General features: G+C 46.2%; 3 protein-coding genes across 4 annotated transcripts; 2 read left to right on the top strand and 1 right to left on the bottom strand.

The window, feature by feature from the left end:
• The first annotated feature begins 291 nt into the window (after positions 1-291).
• On the top strand, positions 292-6,716 carry fosl2 (FOS like 2, AP-1 transcription factor subunit). Of its 2 annotated transcripts, none has more exons than XM_068751698.1 (4): positions 292-571; positions 2,438-2,695; positions 2,909-3,016; positions 4,242-6,716. In XM_068751698.1, exons 1-4 carry the CDS (start codon positions 464-466, stop codon positions 4,797-4,799), a joined length of 1,032 nt encoding a protein of 343 aa, XP_068607799.1. In that variant the 5' UTR covers positions 292-463; the 3' UTR covers positions 4,800-6,716. The 2 variants fall into 2 exon arrangements, with proteins under 2 accessions (XP_068607799.1, XP_068607798.1); XM_068751697.1 differs by having other exon boundaries at positions 292-592.
• Positions 6,717-10,863: 4,147 nt separating this feature from the next.
• LOC137907679 (potassium voltage-gated channel subfamily S member 3-like) lies at positions 10,864-12,159 on the bottom strand. The gene has a single exon (XM_068752036.1). The coding sequence runs from the start codon at positions 12,157-12,159 to the stop codon at positions 10,864-10,866; it is 1,296 nt and encodes a 431-aa protein (XP_068608137.1).
• Positions 12,160-14,465: 2,306 nt separating this feature from the next.
• Positions 14,466-21,193, top strand: LOC137907569 (matrilin-3-like). Its single transcript, XM_068751920.1, is given in 10 exon segments — positions 14,466-14,772; positions 15,345-16,049; positions 17,232-17,351; positions 17,742-17,861; positions 17,992-18,357; positions 18,888-19,007; positions 19,277-19,402; positions 19,512-19,631; positions 20,397-20,498; positions 20,691-21,193. Coding segments are annotated over 10 exon segments (2,139 nt in total). The 3' UTR covers positions 20,744-21,193.
• Positions 21,194-21,552: the final 359 nt, after the last annotated feature.

Genomic DNA, 21,552 nt, shown 5'->3' with positions numbered 1-21,552 from the left:
TGACTCATCTCTAGGAAGCGTGGTGGAAAGGGGAAAAAAACAAAAAAGTTAGAACCGCTCCGTGAGCGCGACCGGGTTCAGAGCGGCGGGCTAGCCAGGTAATCGGGTTAGCCAGGTAATCGGGTTTATAACCTGCGTGAGTCACTCGGAACCGCAGCTTCGCTTTGACTGCCGAAGGTGCGCTTATTGACTTTAGGCTGAAGTTTGCGCACCTCTGCTTCGTCTTTACGCGCAGGGCTGACGCCAAGGGAAGCCCTGATTCTGCCCTTTAATGCGTAATGCGTTAGTTTAGACTTTAGAGAAGCATATTTGCACTTTGTCTTTGCGCAACTCTTCTCTGGATTTCCCAAAGTCGATTCGGAGGATGTTTCCCGTCGGTGCCTTTTCTCTGCAAGGATAAAAAAAAACAAAAAGTGTTCAAGAGTTCAAAGCGTCTATTGAAATATTCCTGCCTCCCTGGATCATGTACCAGGACTACTCCGGGAACTACGACACCTCGTCCCGCGGCAGCAGCATCTCTCCGACCCAGCCAGAGTCCTTCACAAGCGGCAGCAGCACGATCGGGAGTCCGGTCTCTGCCTCCAACTACCAGGTGAGAGAGGCCGGGTGGCTGAAATGTTGCGTTGCGCGTTCCACCCGCGTCGAGGAATTTAGCAATTCTCCAAGTCACTTGAGAAGACAAGAACCCAACGACACGATGACGCAACAGATGAGACTCCGTCTGCGCATCCAGGACTCGTGCCAGTTTGATTCTGTCATTCACGATCGGATGAGGTCGTTCCGGCTTTTAATTATTGATCAGATTTACTCACCGCAAAACGCGAAGTTCCAAACCTACACGCGTAAACGCGCTTCTGGCTGCAACGGAAACGGGACGCTTTCAATGTGGACCTGACAGATGTCGGTCAAGTATGTATTTCTGTTATTTGTGCATTGATTATTTTATCCTGGCGCACCCGCGTGCGTGAGAACAACGATAAGTCCTTGATTTACGCATCAGCGCTCGCCTGGAAATAAAAAGGGAATAGAATACAAACGCGAAACTGGGAATGCAACAGGCAAATTACGCGAGGACCTCCGACCGGGAGCATTAGATCAGCTAAAGTTGTAACTTGAGGCGGATATATTGATCTTATTGGTCATAACTGACACGATTAAAGTGCTAAATCTGATCTGAACGTGTCAAGCGCGTTCCGCACTGAACATGGCACATTTCTGCCAGCCGGACGCGCGCACCAACCGGGAGCGCAGGGTAATTAAAAGCCAGAACGTCCTTCCTGGTGGGGGGGGGCAGATCGATCCTTACACAACCCCCAGACAGAACCTACATTTGCTGGAGGTGTGGCCCTGAAGCGCCGCCGTGTCCAAACATTCCAAACGAATAGGACTCGTATCTGGGAAGTGGCATGTTGTTTACGCGCTCACGTCTCCTCTGTGGAAACGCGTCATCAGGCTCACGCACACGCACCAGACGGTAAACGGCTCCGGACCTGCGCCTCTCGCTGCTGCGGTTCCCTGTAATCACGCGCCGGCTGCCGGGTTCCCATCGTGCGAGCTGGAACACGACCTCTCTGTTAGTTAGAATTAAATGTATCAAAACAAGTCACACTCGGTGCGTGTGTGTGTGCGCGGGTGTGTGTGTGTGTGTGTGTGTGTGTGTGTGTTCCTTTACTGGAACTGACCGCATTTCACATGCGCTCGACAAATCCCGCATACACAATGACTCACCAGATAAACAAAGTTCCAACGCGCGCTGCCGGGATGTCCGACGGAAAGTCGGGAATAGCGGATTTATGGGACGTGCGTAAAATACGCACGGACGCACCGTTGAGGGTTTCAGGATCATTACTCTGCCTCTAGATTTGTTAGACATAACTTCAGACCGGAGCAGCAAACATGTAATTATCACGGATTAGCGCAGTTGGAGCAGCTTTGGGTCGGACTCTGTTCAGCCCAGGCATGTCTCTTATCACAGTGTGGCATTAGACAGAGACTCGGCTATCATTCAGTCATAATCCCATCGACTCCACGAATGTGTTTTTCTTTCATTCCCCGGGTTCGTATCAAACATCCCTCCGGAACTCTGACGGAGCTTCTGACCCTTTACGTTCCCTCAGAAGCACCTCGGACATGTGGAACACGGCTGTGTTTGCTTATTCTAGTAAAGCGAGACACGCTGGACACGCCGGGCTTTCCCACATGATTCACAGCGCGTGTCACTGTTCCACTCCAGCGGTTACGTACGTGCACGGTGGTTTTACCCATTTGAATCATTGCGATAAGCTTGAAATGTGGAAAATGTGTGAATTGGATAATGGTGGGCGGTGGAGAAGGCCTCTGATTGGGCTTTCAGAGAACTGAAATGACAGCGCCCCGTTTCTAAGGAAACGGCTTTCAGATGTGATTGTAAATCTTCTCTCATTCCCTACTTTTCCAGAAGTACAGGCTTGACATGCCCGGCTCCAACAGTGCCTTCATTCCCACCATCAATGCAATCACGACCAGTCAAGACCTCCAGTGGATGGTTCAGCCGACAGTCATCACCTCCATGTCCAACCCGTACTCCCGGTCCCACCCGTACGGCCATCACCTGACCAACGGGCCGGGGGGGCTGCTGGGGCACAACGCGCTGGCTCGACCCGGAGTCATCCGCTCCATCGGGGACGCCAGGAGCCGACGCAAAAGAGACGAGCAGGTGAGGGACCCCGGATGACATGAGGGAAAGCGTCGTATTCAAATGATCGTTCTTCCTAACATTAGAACGTTTGTTCAAAGGGAAGTCATTAAATATATATATTTTTCTCTGCATCTTTGTTTTCATACTCTTTGCTCCGTATTGATTGTCTGTGTCTCTCAAACAGCCCCCGTTATCTTGTATGTTCTTGTTTCCCCCCCCTCTTGCCCTCAGCTCGCCCCAGAGGAAGAGGAGAAAAGGAGGGTGAGAAGGGAGAGGAACAAGTTAGCCGCCGCCAAATGCCGCAACCGTAGGCGAGAGCTCACCGAGATGCTGCAAGGGGTGAGTTCTCCGTCGTTCTCATGGACCGACCACGGAGGGCTGGGGCAAACACCCCCCCCCCCTCCCCCCCGGCTCCTACACACGCTAAGTCCCAGCCACCGAAGGAATCATTTACAGGAACTAGAATAAAAGCCAACGTGGAAACAAATGGTCACACAGGTTCAGACGTCTGGCAGGACTCCAGAGGTTGAGCCTCCACACCTAACTTTACAAGCTTGCGTTACTGGTTTGACTCCCGGTGATGGGATGACAGGCGAAGAAAAGCTTTTTGTCTCAGGCAGCTGGAGACAGAGGGCCGTCTCCCAGCCCTGCATGCCTGGCAGACGGCAGCGGAGAATAAGTGGACTCATTTGCTGGATTGCAGTGAGGTTCAGCTTTGTAAGGCCCTAAAAAAAAAAAAAAATAATAAAAAAAAGCAGGAACGGAATTTGCTGTCGGCAGCTGTCTCCGTGAATGCAGGACATTTTGTAAAAGGAGGCAATTGCTTGTCTCCCAATCCCACATAGAGACATGCTGCACACACATGCATACATGCACGCACACACACACACACACACACACTTCTGGGCGAGAGACAAAAACACTTTCTCGTCTTCACACGCCTTTCCGTTAAAATTCCAAAAAGGTCACCTTCCAGCAGAGAGGAGGGATATGTTGCTGCGATATCTCTGCCTGGATTGACTGATATCTTTGATTTAGCCCCCCCCCCCCCCCGCCCCTCTTCCTCCTCTTCCTCCTCCTACTGCTCCTTGTGCACTTCCTCATACCTTTGACCATGAGTCAAAGTTCTCAGACGGCTTATCTCTTTATCTGCGCGATGTCTCGAGCTGACGAGCCGCTTTCGTGGGCTCTTTTCCGTGGCACATTCGTGACACGCTGTTGACGCAGATCAAACGTCTCTGAGACAAACAACACGCGGCCCTTAAGTCACATTTGAGCAGCAGTTTTCCGTTCTGGAAGCCCAACGAGCCCTCGATAAATTCCTCCTGTGATTGTGCCGCTTACGTTCCAGCAGGATTCTGTAGCTGAGGGACAGTGCCCTCTTTCTGCACGTTTGGGGATCACGCACACAAATTACTTCCTTATTCTTAAAGGAAACTTAAATTCTGGTAGAAGGTCTCATCCCGGGACGCTTTGGGCTGGTGCTCCTTCACGGCGTTTATTATGATTCCCGTCCTCGCCCTCAAGCTCAACGGCTCGGCCTCATTTCCTGTCCTCTCCACAGGAGACGGAGAAGCTGGAGGAGGAGAAATCCGACCTGCAGAAGGAGATTGAGAGCCTGCAGAAGGAGAAGGACAAACTGGAGTTCATGCTGGTTGCCCACAATCCCGTGTGCAAGCTCCCCACCGAGGACCGCCACCAGTCATCCGGGCACCAGCAGCACCAGCAGCACTGCACCCCGCTGCCCCTGACCATGCGGCCAAACTTGGGAAGCCGGCCTCAGATGAACCACGTGGTGGTGAAGCAAGAGCCCGACGATGACGTGCGAGAAATGGGCCGGCCCCAGCGCTCGGTCATCAAGCCCATCTGCCTGGGCGGCGGCGGCATTGGCGGCGGGATGTACTGCACAGACGGCGACAGCCTGAACACACCGGTCGTGGCGGCATCCACCCCTGCCGCCACGCCCAATGCGACGAGCCTCATATTCACCTACCCGAACATGCTGGAGCCTGAAAGCCCCTCACCCTCCTCCGAATCCTGTTCCAAGGCCCATCGGCGCAGCAGCAGCAGCGGCGACCAGTCCTCAGACTCCCTGAACTCGCCCACCCTGCTGGCACTCTGAGCGAGGGAAAGGAACACTGTGGGCAGAGGCAAGCATGAGGATCAACTGCCCCCCCCCCCCCCCCCCAGTGTCTTTTAAAGACCCAAGAGCACATCCAATAGTCAAGACCAAGACCGTGTGAGCCGTCTCCCCTTCCGGAGGGAGACCCACAAGGGCTACGCCGTGTGTTTCTCATCATTCTGCTTCAGTGCGTTCTTGTTGTTGTTGTTGTTGTTTTTGTGAACGTTTTTGTGCACCATTCCTGAGACGTGTCATTCCGTTGCCATTTCAACTCCAGAGTGTAAACCTGTTTACTGAGCAGACAGTCCTCGCCTCGACGGGGCAACTCCGACTTCACGAGACGAAACCAGAGAAGCGCGTCCTTAATATATATTTTTTTGAAAGTGTTTTTAACAAAAGCGAAGCCACGCGGCTGACTCTTGCACGCTGCCAAGACAAATCAACCAATCACGACGCGAGGTCAGCGTTCGGCCGGACGTCCAGAGGCGAGACAAAGACAGTGAGCGTTGTGTGTTTCCCACCTGGACTTGTCTTCTATTCAGGAATCGCTGACTTGGAGTGGAGACACATTTCTAGCGCTAGCTCCGTCTCTTTCGTTGGATTTATGGCCTGTGCTGAATCATTTTCAAATGGTTTTTTTGGTTTTTAGGACATCGTCCTCTCCTTTTTATTTGCCTGTAGAAAAGCAAAATGTTCATCCACGGGGTGACAAGGAGCCCGTCCTCGGTGACGCGAAGGATCCGAGCCAACCTTCAACCAACGACTAGTTCGTCCAGACTCTTTAGCTTCTACTTTGACTTTATCGGTGTGCTTTTCCTCAGTGATTCTGTACCTGAACTTTACAATATGTTTATGACAAAGTGTATGTGAATTACATTGATGTCAGGGATGTGTCTGTGTCGTAGAGAACCCCCCTTGCTACACTGGATTGCATACTTCTCGCGTTTTCTTTTCCTTTCTTTCGCTCTCTTAATAACGATATAACCTTTTTCAACACTGCCTCTTGAGGCAGGTCAGGTTTCAAAAAGTCAAAAAGGGTTTCTATGACACACGTGATCCTGTAATTTGTCCCATTGTTGTCTAAAGGGAGGGAATAAAAAGCCACTGCGGTCTAGACTGTCGCCAGATGCCAATGATGTCAACCCCCGTTCTTACCATGTTTGTAAATCTGTCACTTTTAGTAGATTGAACTCAGATGTGCTGCTCCGTGGGGCGTGTGAACGTGCGCCAGCTCAAAGGTGCACCGCAGGAACTTAGTGGGAGGCCTGCTGGCCAGACATCGAGGACTTTCTGACGTTAAAGAAGGGATGGGACAACTCACGATGAAAGATGGACCAGGAGCAGATGTCGTTTCTACAAAGCACTTCTTTATTGGTTGTTTTTGACCTGTGCGTATCTTAAATGGGCGGGGTTTCCCAGCACCGTGCACTGAGAGGGACGGCGATATTTGGGACTATTTTGTTGACTTCACACATTCCTAGTGGAAACGATGTCAGGGCTGTCGTCTCGACGCTGAGCGCTTTTTGTTGCTGTTGTTGTTGATGGAGGGAAGGAAGGTTGTAGTTGTTGCGCTGCACGAGCTTTAACATCACCAGGTGGATGCAACAGGTACGATGTGATCCTGCACGGCGGCACAGGGGCGCCAAACGATAACCAAAAACGTGACTGTGGGCAAATCGGTAGAAATATTCCGGAGCCCCTTTACACACATAGGAAAGCCATTGACTGGATCTTCTGCTGTCATCGACTGTCTGTCGCCTGTTTGCAACCACTATTACTTCTTTTCCAAAATGCTTTAACTGTTTAAAATTATTCAAAATTATATATATATATATAAAAAGAAAAAAAGCAATATGTATAGCAGTGTTTGTTAATTTAAATGAATGATGATAATAAAAAATTCTTTCCAACCTGTAATTGTCCTCCGTCTCTCACTGTAAGCCAACAGGACTCTATATCATCGCCCGACTGATGAGTCGTTCCGCAGAGACACAAATGATGGGCCAGCGATCGGCTTTCATTCTTTGAGATGCAGGTCGACCATCGGAACCATTCATTCATTCATCTTCTGAACTGTCCGGTACCGGGTGGCCGGTCGAGCTGGAGCCTGTCCCAGCAGTCAATGGCCGAGAGGCGGGGTAGTTGGTTTAGTTTACTTTAGTTTATTTGTTTCAAGCAGGATAAAAATAAAAAAAATTATACCTTTTCGTGTACAAGAAACCATATTTCAACCAAAGAAACAAAAACCCAATAAATATGTCCAAAACAAACACCAAAGGTCGTGTACACAAAAATAGCAAATAATACATTATATAGTGCTTGAAAAGGAGTGGGAAGAAGAAAACGTATTAAATCCCACCCTCATAATACAACTAAAATGGTAGTGATTTGTTAAATGCTTTAAATAAAATTAACAAAGTATAGTATATCACTAGATCCTTCATTTTTAATAAATTTGATTGAATAAACAGATTATTAGTATGTGCTAAAAATTCAGCTTTATGTATGATTCTTATTGCTCGTTTTTGTAGAATGACGAACGGATGTAATGAACACTGGTACACCCTGGACAAGCCACACACAGACCGACAATCACACAGTGAACATTATGCTGAAAAGAGGAATCTAGGAATTGTAAGCAGAAGATAAATGTGCAATAGGGAGGATTTACAGGAGATGTTTAAGCGTCCTCATATTCCTGAATATGTCCTCCAAAATGTGTCATCGAATGCAAATCAGTTCTCCAGAAGACTTTCGTAGTACTATCAGAAATCATTTTGTCATGGTGCAAAGCACTTTTTTTTTGAGTAATGTTGCTTGAAACTCAACAGGACAGGAGATTGTAATTTTCTCATTAAGGTATTCCAAAAGGGATTTGTTTTGGCTGGTCCGCCGACGACATTGATGTCAATAATAATGTAAATCCTGAGTGTTTGCCGCCACCGTGTGGCCACAAAAGAGAATTACAAGCAGGTTGTGAAGCAGTTTAAGTCAGCAGTCATGTTGAAGGGTCACTCTCCAAGCGTGCGTAAGAATGGATGTCTGTTTTTCAGTGTGGTCCTGTGATGAACCGGTGACTTGTCCAGGGTGTATCCCTCGCCCGATGCCAGTTGGGAGCGACCCAGCATGACCCTTGAGCCAGATTCGGATAAGTAGTTGAAGAGGATTACAATCGTCCCAAGAAGATGAATGAATGAATGGATGAATGATTAAGACATGTTACTACGCCTGTATCAATGTTACCATGACAGGACCGTCCCCTAAAGGACATGTCTTTTCCATTGGATGAGGAAACGTCTCACAACCAGTCCCTTTTAGAAGCTCTGCGTTCAGTTAGAGTTATAAATCGCAATCCGGATCAATGCCTTCGGGATCACTTTATCTCTGCATTAGGGTTCACGTTACTTCCATGAAACTCCAGTGCCGACCTCTGAGAGGTCCCATGGTGATCCTGGGCCCTCTTAGAATGCCAGCGGACTGTAATATGATTGTGTTTGTTTAGAAGCGCCCTTCAGGCATCGGCAGCTGAAATCCGAGCATTCGAGCCACTTCCTTTGAAATGGAACGCTGACTTTCTGGAATCTTTCCGCCTGGTCTGGCAGAGTCAGGCGATCGGCACTGGAACGTCGAGTCATTGAATCGGATCGGATACATTTGCTTGGTTTGCAAAGATGTCTTCTGTAACGACTTCAGAGAGTGTTCATATGTCCATCTCATCATCATCAAAGACACCCAAAGACAAAAAAAAATACTGCAAAAGAATTCTACATCCTCAGAAATCTTGTGTGCCACGATTTCCCAGTTCTCCTCCTCTTCTGTCGCTTTCATGTGCACTTGGATTAAATCGATTTCCCGCCAGAGGTCCGATTACAGCACAGAGCGAGTGACAGACACGCGAGTAACCATGCCAACCTTTAATTTCTCTATGAGCCTTTTCTTTTGCAGGCGACACTTCAATCAAAATGCAGTCCGTCTCCCTCTCCGCCCTAAAATCGGCATTTTAAAGGCATTGATACAAATGGCTTTGTGACGATGAGGATGATGATGAATATATTTATTAGATAGAATGTTAGAGTACAAGTACAGTCACACAGTAGCATGTATTGCAGTACAAATACAGTCAAACATCCTGTCTAAGAGGAGCATTTCTAAAAAGCCCTTGCGGTCTTGTTTCCGTTGAAAGTCCTTCGTACATAAATCATCGACATTTAACAATAACAATAAAATAAGAATAAATTACTCCACAGATGCAAAATAACAATAAATTAAAAAGACGTGTATGTGCTGGCTGTGCAAAAAGAGCTGCTATCACCAAAAGGGCAATTAAAGGAAACTTGATGTGGATCTTCTGAAACGAGCAGAGCGGAGCAGTAAGACATACGAGGCATAACATTTAAATTATTAATGAGACAGGTGGCCGACGGCCAGTAAACCTCTGCACTGCAACACTCCTGGTCCCGGAGCGTTCAAGAGGCTCCAGAATTAGTATTATTAACTCCGCCGGGGCGATGCCGGTACCGGCCGTAAGTCAGATAGTACCTGCAAATACAATCTGAACAGCAGCTCCCATTTGGTGACTCTGGGGACACCAGTTGCAGTTTTCTGATGTGTTTAAAATATTTAGTTATGACTTTTTGGTATTTTTGCCAACATCAAGAAAATAATCAACTAAATATACCCTGGCTGGACAAATCATTATGTTCCCCCGCCATGCGGAACTGGTTCCAGATGTGGATCATGTTCCGAATCCAGGGTATTTAGATCTATATTTAGGGTGGGTTGATATATATATATATATATATTGGATTACAGTACAGTAATGGAGATGCTCTGGGTACAATGATGACACTTCCACACCCTGATACAAAAAGGAATGCACTCTTTCTTCTTTCAGTTCATTCGGTCAAACGCTAACGGCGGCGGGTTAGAGGGGCGCTGTGTAAAGGTTTCTACAAACTGGTCCCACAAATTAAGAAGAGCCCTCTAAAATGTCTCGGTATGCTGAAGCAACAATTTCCCATCGCCCATCATCGGAGGGAACTTTGAATACATGCTGTTCACCGATTGGCCAATTCTTACCTGTGGATTGAGATGCAACGGGTGAGAGGCGGGGCATGCCTTGGACAAATAACCCGTTCATCCACATGAAAGACAAACAGCCAATCCATTGGTCACCTGTGAGCACTTTAGGGTCACCAGTTCACCTCTGCATTGTGTGTGTTTGTGATGACAGGAAGTTGGAGAACCTGGAGAGACTCCATGCAGAGAACATGCAGGAACTCCACACAGGAAGTCCAAGGCCGCGTTGTTGTTGTTGTCCCGAAGACGCTGTGCTGCCCTTCTGGTTGGTTGAACAAACCTCCACTGCCTTGCTTTTTATTCTACATGGTCAAAGTCAGGGGAAAAACATGAAATGTTTGTGAGGGTTGCTACGGTGACTGTTGCTGCAGGTTGAATTCTGCCCCTGCACGGCTGCGGAGGCATCGAGTCGCACCTGTTCCACATCTCACCTGATCAGCTCCTGCCTCTCTGGACGGTTCTCTGCTAGAACATCCTCTCTGTTCCCTTAGTATTTTCAGGCTCTCCTGTTCTATGTGTCGTTCCGGATTCCCTTGTTCTATCTTTAATACCTCAGGAAACAGATCCAGGTGAAATCGGGGTCAATGTTCCAAACAAAACTAATTTGTTTTTGGACCCTTTCAATAATCTCTCTCTTATTACCTCCAAAAGGAGGTTCTGTTTCTGCTGCCTTCACCAAGAAACTCTGGAATTAGATTTGTTGTATCATCAAAAGATGTGGATCTAGATCCAGAAGAAGCCGCCATCACTTCTTTTAGTAAATAACTTCTAAACTAATAATGAGATCAACGTGAAGCCAGTTGTTAAAGGTTTGTTTTCATGGTTAAGGAATCTAAAAATAGAGATAAAGTAAATTTTGGGCCATTATATTTGGTGTAAATCACAATATAGGGAGACTGAGGTTCTCGGAGGACGTCTGCGCCCCGAGTACCTTTCTAGTGTCAAATATGCATTCAACCTGAAATATGTCCCGGCTGGACGGAGCTCAGTTATCGCTTTGTCTCACAACTATGTGTCTTTGCCTCGCGTAGATCTTTGAGAATTTATTGAAGATGTTCGTTATTGGCAGAGCCACAATCAGCAGCCCACAGACGATGCACAGCGTTCCGATCAGCTTTCCAGCCGGGGTGACGGGACAGGTGTCCCCGTAGCCCACTGTCGTCATGCTGATGGTGGCCCACCACCAGCCTATTGGGACGGTCTGCAGCTCAGACTCTTGGGACTCTTTCTCCACAAAGTAAATGAGCGCAGAAAACACGGAAATGCCCACCGAGAGGAAAAGCACCAGCTGCCCTACTTCGTGGGCGCTGTGTCTCAGGGTGACTCCGAGAGAACGAAGTCCGGCTGAGTGCCGGGCAAGTTTTAGGATGCGGAACACTCGCATGAGCCGCAGGATCTGCACCACTTTGCCGACGTTCTCCAGCTCTGTGTTCTCGCCTTCGCTCATTGCATCGCAGGCCACTGTCACATAGAATGGCGCTACTGACATTAAGTCAATGACATTGAGCGGACTACGCAAGAACTTCCTGGCAGACGGCGCCGTGGCCAAGCGGAGGATGAACTCGGCAGAAAAGAACAGAACGCAGAAGGTCTCAAAGAAAGTCAGGAGCGGGTTTTCAATCTCTTTCTCGCTGAGGTCCACTTGGTGGAAGTCTGTCATGCTGTGGATGCACATAGCAATGATGGAGGCGAGGACCACGCCCAGGGACGCTACAGCCAGCGCTTTGGCTGCAGGGGAATATCCCGGATTCTCCAGTCGGATCCAGATGTTCTTACGAATGTCTCCGCACCAAGAGCCTTCGAACGTTGCTTCATCGTCCTCTGACAGCTCCTCAGCAGGCGAGTCCAACCCGTCCGGCTGCAGCTCGTCGCTCCTCCGGTCCCAGCAATTCTCCTCGGCGAGCCCCGTTAGCTCGTGGAATTTGTTGCTGCAGCAGACGTCCAGATGCTGCTCCTCGATGCCCCAATACTCTATCTCTTGGTGAAAAGAGACTATGCATAAGCCGTCCACCAGGTGCATTTTGCCCGTGAGGTAAAAGTTGAGAACGTGGGAGAAGAAACGAGGACTGCGGTCAAAGTAATACTCCATTTCAGAGGCAATGAAGTCGTCGCAGAGCTCGAGGATTGCTTCTTGGGATCCACAGTGCAAAAGGCGACCCAGGCGTGTGCGAGGGAATCGCTTTAGGACACTGTGCTCCATTCGCTGTTTGAAGCCGCCGACATTGACATTAACGAAGCTGTTGTCAGCACTCTGCTGATGTAGGATCTGCCCATACATCATGACACGGCGGCTGGAGGTGGCTCAGAGGAGCCAGTTCCTGCACACGAAGACAATGAAGTTAGTGCCATTTGATCACGCTGAGGTGGATTACATCAGCGCCGTTATGTATCGCGTTGCATCTGGGTTACCGTGACACTAATGGGACAGTTAAATGACAGAACCGCTTCCTCGCGGTTTTTATTTACTTTACGGAATATGCCTCTCAACCGCCTTAAAATGCAAATCAAAGTTTTCAATATGATTGGATAAATGAACCTAAACCTAAATAGTCCATTAAGCTCGATGAAATGACCTGCACTGTTCAGATGATTCCATTGTAGCTGTTTCACACCTTTAATGTCTTAATCATAAACCTCTGTGATGCCTGCGGACAACATTTTACAAATTATATGCAATGAAAATAGTCCAGACATGTGTTTGTAGCTCTAAGAACCGGCGGCATCTTTCTGAGGACACCAAAGCGTTTCGAATTGCAGTAAAATAAGTCGGTATCAGATGTGACAATAAGCTCGACTATTTAAATATCTTATTTAAGTAAAGGAATTTGATTAGGACAACATGAAAAGTTGAAAAAATGAAAGAAAAAGGGACTTGGTGGGACTTTCCTTTGCGTGTTTTGAACCTTCTTTTCCAAAATTCGTGCGCAAAAAAATAAAATAGCGGCGGCTGCGACAAGAGAATGTTTTAAAATAGAAGAGAGGAAACGAGCAGCTTACCTGGCGTTGTGTGGTTCAGGAGTCCGGCGGCTGTTCCACTTTTCTCGGTGTCCTTGGAGTGATGCGTGGATGCAGCGGCGCGGCGCGTGAGTGCGGCGCAAGGCGCAACGCTGCGTCCCAGCGGAGCGCAGGACAAGCAGACCGCTTTGGATGTTCAAACTTTATGCGTCACGCGTTAGAACATCAGGTCGGGAAGCAACGTTCTATTTCGCATTTTTCAAGGCTTCATCCTGTGTTTGTTTTATATTACTTTGCCAGATATCAGATATGAGCCAGACACACGACTTTACAAAGTAAAGATCTCTGCAAGACAAAACTCGGTGGATGATGAAGACTACGAGAGGAGACGCGAGAGGAAAGAATTGAAGAAATAAGTCTGTGAGTTTGTTTGTGGTGGGATACTGTATAATAAAATAAAACATGTGTTTGGAAAAATTATATGATGACAATGTTGGAATCAGTACTTGGTATATTGATTTGCATAGCCCTAATTAAATTACAAATTTGCTTAAAACAAGTAATAAAGTAATAAAACAGGCGTATGGAACAAAAAATACTGAAAATTAAGTATTCAAATATTCATTAGTATACTTATTTTTCATTAAAAAAAAGAAAAAGCTGTGATTTCTGACTTGTAAACTCTCATGTCTATAATTTAAATGTGTGCAAATTGGCTCATCTCTTAATACAATAATGCACAATTCATAATAAGATGTTGACAAATTTTACCCTGATCACATTTATTTTAGCTGATTTGAATATTGCACTTATTCCATATTTCATTTCAACTAATTATTTAGCTGTAATTGCAATGACATAAACCAGAACACCAATACGAGTGCATCAACCTTCATCAGTGGGTCAGTCCAAAGGCTTTAAGCATTTACACTTTGATGCAGAATCTAGTGGCCGAGGAGCAGATGGTTGATATGCATGAAAGCTTGAAGATGTAGTGTTTCAGTATAACTAAGGGTGGCAGCATCAGACATCAGCATATATGAGCCGCAGCACGATAATCACACCGCGCTGAATGGAGAGGATAAACCTGTTTATGGTTTAAAAAAACAACATCAGACGCACGTCAGGAAAAATAACGTTTACACAGCAAATGACTTTAATGAATTGAAGGGCGCCAGCATGGTGCAATAGTTTGGAAAATCTTGCTTTTAAAATGGGAAAACAAATGTAAAATTTAATATATTTTAATTATGGTCCCCCAAAACAAGACAAATTGAGGTAGATCTGTACACCAAAAGTCTGTATTACTGTAATGTGTGTTCTCAGCATTAAAACCAAATGTAGACCTTCTCATCACGTGATTGGATGGTGACCCATTACTGTCAGCGTTTAAAGCTGATTCGAGCTATTTCATTATTGATCAGATAATTAGGACAAAGCGCCAAAAATGCAGTTCAAGATCTTTATTATCATTAACAGTAGAAATGTGCTTCCGCGCATTTATGCCCTCCTTCCTTCATTTCATCCACGTGCGTCTGGATTGGGCGTCCTGCCCCCCCACGCCTTGGGGGCCGTGCACATAAATACCCCGCTGTGGTAGGGGCCTGACGTGTGGACGGAGCAGAGCGAAATATGGCACCCCTGGCGCGTGGAGTGTTCTGTTTCATTGGAATCCTCGCGTCGGGATCTCTCGGAACTTTCGCCCCCTTCGGGTCGTACAGTCGAAAGATTCACACAATCAGTCCTTTAATCCCACGATCGTCTCCTCAGGTCCCTCCACGGATCCATCAGCGTTACGAAGATGTCGACGCTATTGACGAAGAGCAACGTGCCGAGACATTTCAAGAATTTCAAATGCGTAATTACGCACCGCGAGACTTCCAGCAGCAGAGCGCCAACGACGACCTGACGCAGGAGAGCCGAAGACGTGACAGCGGAGGTTGGTTGTAATCATTAGATTCTGTAGATGCCTGCAATAGTTTATTAAAAAAGATGACTCCCCTATTTTACGCGTTGCCACTATTTGTTTGACGACACGCTTATTGTTCTGGGTTTTATTTTCCAGCTAATACGCAAGAAAAATGTGAATGATTTGGTGTTTCTTTGGATGGAGACCTGATATATGAAGAAACGTCTTTAAACTAAATAAAATGCATTCATTTATTCATTTTGTTGAAGACGACACACTCAATCAGTGTGCAGGATAATTTATTACTACAATATTGAGTTTGCTTATTTTAAGAAAATAAAAAAAATTCTAGAAGATCATCAGCCTTTTTTGCATTGCTGTGAAATTCCTACTTCATGCTATGCATTAAAATGTATGAAATATAATGAATCGTTCATTAGTGAATGTCCATATGGGACAAATAATTTGCATCAGTTTTACAAACACAGGATATGGTTATTACCCAAAGTGCACTGGAAAACCGGAACATTTACACTATTGTGCTGTAGCTCTGTCATCATTAGAAAGCGCCTTTAATTCTCTCAAAACGTCCCTTTTCACAGCATCAAGGTCCAATTGCAGAAATCAGCCGATAGACTTGGTCTTCATCATCGACAGTTCCCGCAGCGTGCGTCCCGCCGAGTTCGAGAAGGCCAAGGAGTTCCTGCAAGACATGGTGGACAGCCTGGAGATCGGCTCAGACGCCACGCGGGTCGGCCTCGTCAATTACGCCAGCACGGTGAAGGTTGAGTTCCTCCTGAAGAAGTACTTCACCAAGTCGGCCCTGAAGCAGGCGCTGGCTCGCGTCGAGCCCCTGGCCTCTGGCACCATGACGGGCATGGCCATCAAGACTGCCACGGAGAAGGCTTTCACGTTGGAGGCAGGGGCCAGAGCTACGTCCGCCAACATCGTGAAAGTGGCCATCGTAGTGACAGACGGGAGGCCGCAGGATAAGGTAGAGGACGTATCGGCAGCGGCCCGGGCATCGGGCGTTGAGATCTACGCAGTGGGAGTCGGCAGGGCGGACATGACGTCTCTGCGCCTCATGGCCAGCCAGCCGCACGACGACCACGTCTTCTACGTGGAGACGTACGGCGTCATAGAGAAGCTCGCGTCCAAATTTAGGGAAACCTTGTGTGGTAAGGACGGCGATAACGGGAGTGCGGATATTCCATTAGATGGCGGAGTTCGTGATTATGGACTAGACCTAGCGGGCAGAAAAGATGCCAACGGAATAAATGATGGAAATAATGCTGAAGGTAACAACGGTATGTCCGATATTTATTTCAACTTTCACCCGTGATCATACGGGCAGCACCGCTCTTTGCTTTCTGCGCTGAATCTTTCGTCTCCTGCCACGTTTCCTGCTAAAATATCCGTGTCCACAATCTGGAAAACTGCTTTCGGAGTCCACAAAATCATACCTGAACATTGTTATAACTTTAAATACAACAATTATGATTTTAAAACCAACAGCAGCCACGTTTAAGCTATATTAGCATGACCAACAAGGAACGCTCAGTCCAGCCCTTCATGATGCGTCTGGATAAATGAGAGCCAGAAATATTCAGAAATATCACAAATCTCAATTGACTACATCAAAGAAAAATGTCGTTTTTCACTTTGCTCCCCCCTAAAAAACTACAGTTTGGTGTTTTGTTTAGGAGTACTTATGTCAGTAGTTTCATGCTTGAAGCAGAACAACGTAGACGTGAAAAGCATAAAAGAAATGCAAGCCATTATGAGGTATCCATGACAACCATGAGATAAATGACGGTCCTGAGATAGTGACGCCTTCCTGTGTGGAGGCGCCGTCGTAGCAGCCAACAGAAAGGCACAACTATGGATCCGGCAACGTCACCATCAGTCGCAGCGTCGCAGAAATGTTATCTCAGAATTCCCTCCTTACAAATGCTCGCGTTAAGACAAACGTGATTGCATGGGAATTATCATCTCATTGACAGGTTAGCATGAATTACAGCAGAATGTTTTTCACAAATCTGTACTTTCTATGAAGAAGCGCATAACACCCTAACCCAGCCGAGTAAATGCTGAAGTGAACCATCTTCCCACAAGCTGCTTGAAATCCTAACGCACATCCAGCAGCTTGTTTGTGAACGGCAGCCCGGAGTCTCTGTGTTTCACTGAGCAAGACTCTTTGCGTCGCCAGCAACTGCAACGCAGCAACTGGACGGGATAGTCAAAGCGGCTTCAGTTCAGAAGCCAGGATAACGACCATGTCTCATCTTTACAAAGAACACAAATGGAAAGAAACCCTTCAGTTGTTTTAGAACGTCCTCACTGAAGCACAGAGATCATGGAGACTAACCTGCATGCGTCTTGGTTCCGTACTCAAATGACTAATTCTATCAGACTTACGTCCTACTTACACACCGTCACTGATTTCACCAGGATTAAGCTAATCAGACGTTGGAGTGTGTCTTTTCCAGGTTTGGATGCATGTTCCCGTGGAAACAATTGCCAGCACATTTGTGTCAACAATGGAAACTCATACGACTGCAAGTGTCAGTCGGGCTACGTCTTAAACGCAGACAAGAAAACGTGCTCAGGCAAGTAGTCAACCTTTAACGAGAAGGTTTTGGTCTCTGAGAAGATTCGTTACTTGAATACTGTGCTTTGAAGTAAAGCACAAAACTGAGGAAAGACAGATTTCTTGCTTGGAAATACAAGTGCCTTTTGAAGCTCTCTTTAGAGATCAATTAGGATTTGTGTGCTCTGTTCAGAACATGAAATATTGTACGTAGAGCAACCTCAGCGCTCTAGAACCTGCTGTAGAATCCGTTTGTGAACTCATTCAGCTGCAAGTGTTCAAAGGGAAATACGTTAAAATGCAGACCGACAAACCTGCTGACGTGAGAACTGATGCATACTGAGTATCCGTACTGAGTATCCGTACTGAGTATCCGTACTGCCCGGTTGTAAAGAGCGTCTCTCTTCAGGTTCGACTGCGTGTGACCGGGGACAGGACTGCCAGCATGCTTGTGTCCCAGATGGAGATTCATTCGTTTGCATGTGCCACGAGGGACACGTGTTGAATGAAGACCAGAGAACATGCTCACGTGAGAACCTGAAGTTTACCTTGGTCTCCCATGTGAGGGTGCACGTCTTGGGTGCACGTCTTAACTGCGTGACGCGTGCGATCGGCGACGTGAGTTGCACCTCAGTCACTTTGTGAATGTTTCTCTTCAGGTTCACGTGCGTGTGCTCCGGGGCGTGACTGCCAGCATATTTGTGTCATCACTGAGGACTCGTATCTCTGCAGGTGTCACGAGGGATATGTGTTGAATGCGGACCAGAAGACGTGCTCACGTAAGAAGTTGCATTTTACCCACACCACGTGATGTGCATGTTTGATGTGCATGGCTTAATACTGCAGAAGTCATGGATTGAAACCAAAAACGAACAAACTGTGCTTTGAACGGTGTCTCTTTGCAGGCGCCGATCCGTGCGCCATTGGACACGATTGCCAGCACACTTGTGTAAACTGGGATGACTCGTACATCTGCAGATGTCAATTGGGATATATTCTAAATCCAGATAAGAAGACATGCTCACGTACGTTAAAGCTTTTTGTGTTGTTCCTGTTCCATAATGAGCTAGAGGCTACTTCCTGTGGGCTCTTTGAGCTTTGGAGCCCATCGGATGTGAAAGTCTCTCTTTTCAGGTCTGGATGTTTGTGTCCAGCGACTTGACATGACATGACATGACTGACTCATTTGCCTGCAAGCATCCAGTGGGATGTGTGTTAATTGCAGACTCACTGAAGCTGTGATGTCTTCTCTTTGGTAAAGTGTATTAGAAGTCTCTAGGATCTTTTTTTTCTGCAGCTAAATTGCAATCATCAAAAGTCAGGTCACATTCTAAAAGATTTTCCCACTTTATGCCCAGCAGAGGCACTTCCTGTCCCCTCTTGTAAGTGTTTCTATGTGTCTGGAATCATTTTTGCTCCATGGAGGAAATGGATGGATTTCATGAAATGGAAATGTGACCAGTCAAGAGAGGCTTTTTTTTTTTTTTTATGAGCCGGAAGCTTCCTGACTCACGCAGTTCCACAAACTCAGATGTGGACGTGTTTTTCTTTGCAGGACCGGATGTATGCCACCAGGGGCATGACTGCGAGCACATTTGTGTCGACAGCGATGACTCATATTTCTGCAGGTGTCGAGCGGGATACGTTTTGAACGTGGACCGGAAAACGTGCTCACGTAAGCGCTTGATTTGTCTCAGTGTGCGTGGTTTGTGTCTGTGATGTCTCCGGGGCGGCGTGTCAGATTACCAGAACCTCCAGCTGCAGGAAGGGAGCTGGAGGAAGAACTCTGAGTAATACGGGTTCCGTTTGTCATGTATTGATGACGGGGCCGAGACATCGGCTTCTTCTAACTTGTTGAACCGTGACCGTTGCATCGGTCAATCTTCACAAATGCTTTCCGACGTCCTACGTTGAAGTCACAAAGGTGTGAGCTCGTCTTTGCAGGTTCAGCTTGGGATGCTTGTGCACAGGGACACGACTGCCAGCACACTTGTGTCAGCAATGGAAACTCTTACGCCTGCAAGTGTCGAGTGGGCCACACGTTGAACATCGATCAGAAGACATGCTCGCGTAAGGAAACCCTTCCTTTCCCACCACTGGATGTCTTTTATTATTCCAAACACTCTTGCAGGACGAGCAGCTAAGAGGCTTGCATCCTCTTTTTTTTTTTTTTTTTTAGGTACAGATGCATGCGCTCAGGGACACGACTGCCAGCACATTTGTATCGGCAATGGTGTCTCGTACGAATGCACGTGCCAAACGGGCTATGTGTTGAACGCAGACCAGAAGACATGCTCTCGTAAGGATTTCCTTCAACCTCGTAGTTATGTATGCGCAGTGAGAATTTCAGTTGTGCACGTTTTTAATCACTTTTCACCTCATGGTCTGGTATACATTTCACGAGACTTTTTGGACCATGTGCCTGACAAGAGCCTTTCAAAAGCATCCCGACGTACGCTTTGTGAGAGAGCGACTGTGTGAATTATTTTTTTATTACGTTAAACAGCAGCTGTATTCGGATTTCAGCAGCTATCACACATCTCATGTCTGTCTTTTTTTTACATTCTGTAGCTGTGGAGAATTCTGCGCTTGACTGCGATCAAAGATCCAATGACAAAGCAGTGCTTTTCACTGATCCACCAGTTCACAGCGCTGAAAAAGGGAAAAGGAACGAGGCTGCTCGAGCCGACTGAATAGTTTGGTCCAAGTAAATGGACAGAGCGATGATTCTGATTGATTTGCCTGCTTCGTCTTCGATGAGTTGCTACTGCATGCACACAGTGGGATTATTGCTTAACTTAATGTGACCTCTCCAACGCGATGAATACCTGAATCCAGTTATTAATAGTTTTAACATATTTTATAATCTTTCTCAACACAATCACAATTACATCTAATCTCTCTGCTGACACCTAATTTTAATCTGTCCTCACGCGTTCAGGTTGCCGACGTGATTGCGTTGGGTTTTCTCTCCTAATGTGTTTCTAGAAGTATTAGGTTACACAGTGAAACACCGTGTGTTTTGCCTTTTTTTTTTGTTTTACCATTTTTCTCACGCTTTCAGAGGAAATGAGAAGTGAAATAATCCAAGATGCCTGCATGTGCGAGGCGCAGATTGTATTCCAGAAGAAAGTGCAGTCAGCCATTCATGAGCTCAACCGGAAACATATCCTTTTTCAATTAGAGATCGTAAAACAGATTTGACAGCTTTCACAATGTTTTCATCTCATTTTTCTTTTAATAACAATCTTAATATATTGTTTGAGTCTATTGGTTTATGTGTTATACCAAACAGGGAATACACTGCGACTACGTTCTTCAATATTAATAGTCAATATTTCCTTGACTGTCTTTTCACTAGATGAGCTTTTAGACAAAGTGAAGCTGATTGAGGCCCAACAGCAGGATTAAAAACAGCGACCAGGATGCGTTCAAGACCAGCAATGCGTTTGTTTTACTGACAACAACTCTGACAATTTCAATGATTTTAGTTTAAAGGTCAGATTGAGTTGATTTCTTGTACTTTTTTATTTCAACGTTACTGTGTTGTATTCTAAACATTTTGCATCATTTCAATACATTTGACAAAAGTCAGATCTATTTGGTTTAAAGGTGTATTCTTCCTGACATGACTTTTGTGCTTTTGTGTTAGAAAATAAGTTCCTTTATATATGCCTATATATTTTTGATTGGGATTAAAATTTCACGTGAAACATATTTGACACAATGGCTCATGTGCAGATATTGTATTGTGTGTTTTTACACCAAGCTCTATTTAGCCTGACTAAACTCTTGTCTTGGGAGTGACTATAATACCATTACTTGGCTGTTTGTGTGTTTGTTTTGTTGTTGTTGTTGTTTGCATCCTAATTAAATTTTAATATATATATATATATATATATGCATTTTGCGTACTGTGGTTTTTTCTGCTTTTTGATAGTGTTTAGTGATGTAACATGGATTTATCCTTTAGTTTTGGTTGAAGTAAAGCAGCGTTGGCTTTTCCAAAGACAAAACACTACAAGTACCACAAAGCTCGTAAACAACACTTCCGGTATGCGGTTACCACGGGAGACCGACGGAAGCTACATCCTATGACGTCAGAGGTCTTCCAATCTAAGCCACTAAACCTCAAAGTGGAGCGATTTTTACAATTTCTGTGCGTTTTCTGTTCACCTCGACTGTAGCCGACTTTTCTGTTATGATTCTACACACAACTT

This window comes from Brachionichthys hirsutus, chromosome 18 (assembly GCF_040956055.1).
Source record: "Brachionichthys hirsutus isolate HB-005 chromosome 18, CSIRO-AGI_Bhir_v1, whole genome shotgun sequence".
Classification (NCBI taxonomy): Eukaryota; Metazoa; Chordata; class Actinopteri; order Lophiiformes; family Brachionichthyidae; genus Brachionichthys; species Brachionichthys hirsutus.
This window is presented reverse-complemented; position numbering and strand designations above follow the sequence as displayed.

Coding starts and splice junctions, on each gene's coding strand:
- fosl2 (XM_068751697.1), top strand. CDS start 464: ATGTACCAGGACTACTCCGGGAACTACGACACCTCGTCCCGCGGCAGC. Junction 2,696..2,908: donor GACGCAAAAGAGACGAGCAG/GTGAGGGACCCC, acceptor TCTTGCCCTCAG/CTCGCCCCAGAGGAAGAGGA. Junction 3,017..4,241: donor TCACCGAGATGCTGCAAGGG/GTGAGTTCTCCG, acceptor TCCTCTCCACAG/GAGACGGAGAAGCTGGAGGA.
- LOC137907679 (XM_068752036.1), bottom strand. CDS start 12,159: ATGATGTATGGGCAGATCCTACATCAGCAGAGTGCTGACAACAGCTTC.